General features: G+C 55.5%; 1 protein-coding gene across 1 annotated transcript; it reads left to right on the top strand.

Annotated features, from left to right (window-relative positions):
• Positions 1-215: 215 nt before the first annotated feature.
• GUITHDRAFT_120657 (hypothetical protein) lies at positions 216-2,263 on the top strand (the record flags this gene model as incomplete). Its single annotated transcript, XM_005820099.1, has 9 exons — positions 216-278; positions 342-440; positions 497-547; positions 603-682; positions 933-1,005; positions 1,106-1,178; positions 1,435-1,568; positions 1,795-1,980; positions 2,171-2,263. 9 exons carry the CDS (start codon positions 216-218, stop codon positions 2,261-2,263), a joined length of 852 nt encoding a protein of 283 aa, XP_005820156.1.
• Between the last annotated feature and the right edge of the window lie 796 nt (positions 2,264-3,059).

The following is a 3,059-nucleotide window of genomic DNA, read 5'->3' as shown; positions in this document are numbered from 1 at the left end:
TCTCCCTCTCCCTCTCCCTCTCCCTCTCCCTCTCCCTCTCCCTCTCCCTCCCCCTCTCCCTCTCCCTCTCCCTCTCCCTCTCTTCATACCCCTCACTCTTCTCAACAGATGACAACGAGTCCTTCAAGCATCCTGCTGTCCGCAAGACGCTAGAGCTCAAGTGGCAAGGATTTGGCCTCAAGATTTTCTGCCTCAAGGAGATCAGTTATTTCCTCATGCTCCTGACCTTCATGCTGGGACATGTCAGGGATCCGTCGTCGTGCGACCCGAACGCAGTGGTGAAGTTTGTTTGTCGTCTTGTTGACGTTGATGCTAATGACGATGCTGATGTTTTGCTACAGCAGCAGCTGCTGCTGCTATTTGTTGTTATTGTTGTTGCTGTTTGTGTGGTTGCTGCTGCTGCTGCTGCTGCTGCTGCTGCTGTTTGTGTTGTTGTTTGTGTTGTTTCTCTCCTTCTCTTCCTCCCTCCTCTGCTGCTCCTGAAACGATCATGAAGGGCATAAGGATTCTTCTTGTTATCATCGCTATTGGCACCCTTGCAGTTCAGGTTTTCAGCTCATCCCAACTTGCAATCTTGTCTCTTACTTTGCTGTTCTTCACAGATTTTAATGATCGCATCTCAACTTAAAAGGAAGTTGATGTTGCCTGTATCGATAGGAAGGTTCACGATGCATCTACCCAGGTGAGGAGGAGCGGAGATGAATATATTGACGGTGCCGATAGCACGGATTATGATGTTGAATTGTTGTTGTGGTTACCATCGTTCATTATCATCGTCATTTCCTCTTGTCTTTTAATGTGATCATTATCATTTTCTTCAACTCTCGTCATAGTCAGCGTCGTCATGATCTTTATGATTGCACAATCAGTGTTTGTTCAGCTGTTTCTGTTCGTATCTCGTTCCGTCTTTGTGTTGATCCCTCTTACCTCAGAGGCCTCGTGGGTCTATGGAATATCCTGAGGATTGTTACTTGTGTCATCATCATCATCGCATTTGCCAACCAGGTTGAGAGGAGAGGAGAGGAGAGGAGAGGAGAGGAGAGGAGAGGAGAGGAGAGGAGAGGAGGGGAGAGAGGGAAGGGAAGGAGCTAACGAGCAGGCGCAGTCGTGCGATATTGTCGACTGCTCGCTGGATCCTAACGCAACGGAGTGTGTTGGTCTCAACATGACCACAAGAGGTCTGATATGTGCCTTGCTGTCTTCTCCTCTCGTCCCGTCCCCCTCCTCTATTCCTCCTCCTTCATCTGTTCCCCTTCTCTTTTCCCCCCATCTCCCTTCCCCTCTTCTTCTCCATCTCCATATCTCTCTCTCACTCCTCCTACTCTCCCCTCTCCCTCTTCCCTCTCTTCTCCCTCCCCTCTCTCTTCCCCCCCTCCCTCTCCTTCTCTTCCGTGTTCCCTTATCCTTCCTTCGCTTGCTCATGTTCGTGTCCAGCATTTTCCCGGCAGCTTCTCGCCAAGGCGAAGGCAGACACCTCCATCGTCAAGAGCTCTGCCGCCATGTCCAACTATGCCGGCCAGACTGCTCTAGCCATTGCTGCAGTTCTCCTGTGGGTCCAGATGTTTCAGGTGCGAGCAGAGGAGAGGAATGGAGGAGGAAGTTGAGGGAGAAGACGAGGGAGACGACACGAGGAGCAGGAGCAGGAGCAGGAGCAGGAGCAGGAGCAGGAGCAGGAGCAGGAGCAGGAGCAGGAGGGGGTCCAAGGAGAGGCGAGGAGAGGAGGAGGAAGAAGTTCAAGGAGAGGAGAGGAGACGTTCATACTCTCTGCCCAGTATCGTCTGACTAGATTTTCAGCTAAGCATCCTATCGACTCCTATGGCAGCCTTCACCTACACCATCGGCATCATGTTCGGAGATCTCTATCATTCTCTCTTCATGATTCTCATCCTCATCGCCGCCTTCGGCTCTGCCCTCACCATCCTCGGAGACCCGCCGTTCGATCAGGGATGGGACAGAACCATCGTGCTCCTGCTGCAGGAGGTGAGGCTGGACCATGGAGGAGGAGGCGTGTGCGGTGGAAGGAGGAGCAGCAGGGGCAGCAGGGGCAGGGGCAGGGGCAGGGGCAAGGGCAGGGGCAGGGGAGGGAGGGAGCGACGGAGGGAGCGACGGAGGGAGCGACGGAGGGAGGAGGGGGCAACGGAGGGAGCGACGGAGTGCTGACGGTGCTCAGGTGCTTGGAGTGGCTCAGCCTCTTTACTCGGACATCTCCTCCTTCACCCGATTCCTCCTCCTCTTCTTCGTCATGTACGGCAGAATCCCCTAACTACCTCTCCGCTCTTCCTCCTCCCCCTTCTCCCTCTCTCCTCCTCCTGCCCCCCTCCCTCTCTCTCCCTCTCTCTCCCTCTCTCTCCCTCTCTCTCCCTCTCTCCCTCCTCTCACTTCTACTCAGTTGCGTCACCATCGGGATGCTCAACATCCTCATCGCTCAGCTCACCATCACCTACGACAAGCTCTCGGCTGACAAGGAGGGCTTCGCCATGAAGCATAGGTCAGCTCCTCCTCCCCTCCCTCCCTCTCTCCCTCCCTCCCTCCCTCCCTCCCTCCCTCCCTCCCTCCCTCCCTCCCTCCTTCCCTCCCTCCCTCCCTCCCTCCCTCCTTCCCATCCTCTTTCCCTCACCCCCGTTTCTTCCATGTAATTTCTTCTCCTCAGAACGTGCATGAGTTTATCCGTGAGTGGCTCGCCAAGATGTACGACGAGGAGACTGCTCAGAACACCCGCATCCTGTGCGACCAATCTCTCTTGCTGCTCCTCCTGCTCCTCCTGCTCCTCCTGCTCCTCCTGCTCCTCCTGCTCCTGCTCCTGCTCCTCGTCCTCGGCCCTTCTCCTCTTTCCTCCCCTTAACACCCTCTCCCCCTCCTCCCAGCCTTCCATCCTCTGGCTTCCTACCTCCCTCCCCCCTCCTCTGTCCCCTCCTCCCCGCCTTCTATGCTCTGACTTGGCAACAGCTACGGTGGGTCCGTCACTCCAGACACTGTTGACGAGTTGATGAAGAAACCTGGTAGCCCTCCACCACCACCACCACCACCACCTCCTCCTCCTCCTCCTCCTCCTCCTCCTG

Source organism: Guillardia theta (assembly GCF_000315625.1).
Source record: "Guillardia theta CCMP2712 unplaced genomic scaffold GUITHscaffold_191, whole genome shotgun sequence".
In the NCBI taxonomy this organism is placed as follows: Eukaryota; class Cryptophyceae; order Pyrenomonadales; family Geminigeraceae; genus Guillardia; species Guillardia theta.
Note: the sequence above shows the minus strand (reverse complement) of the source record. Positions and strands in the feature narration are given on the sequence as shown.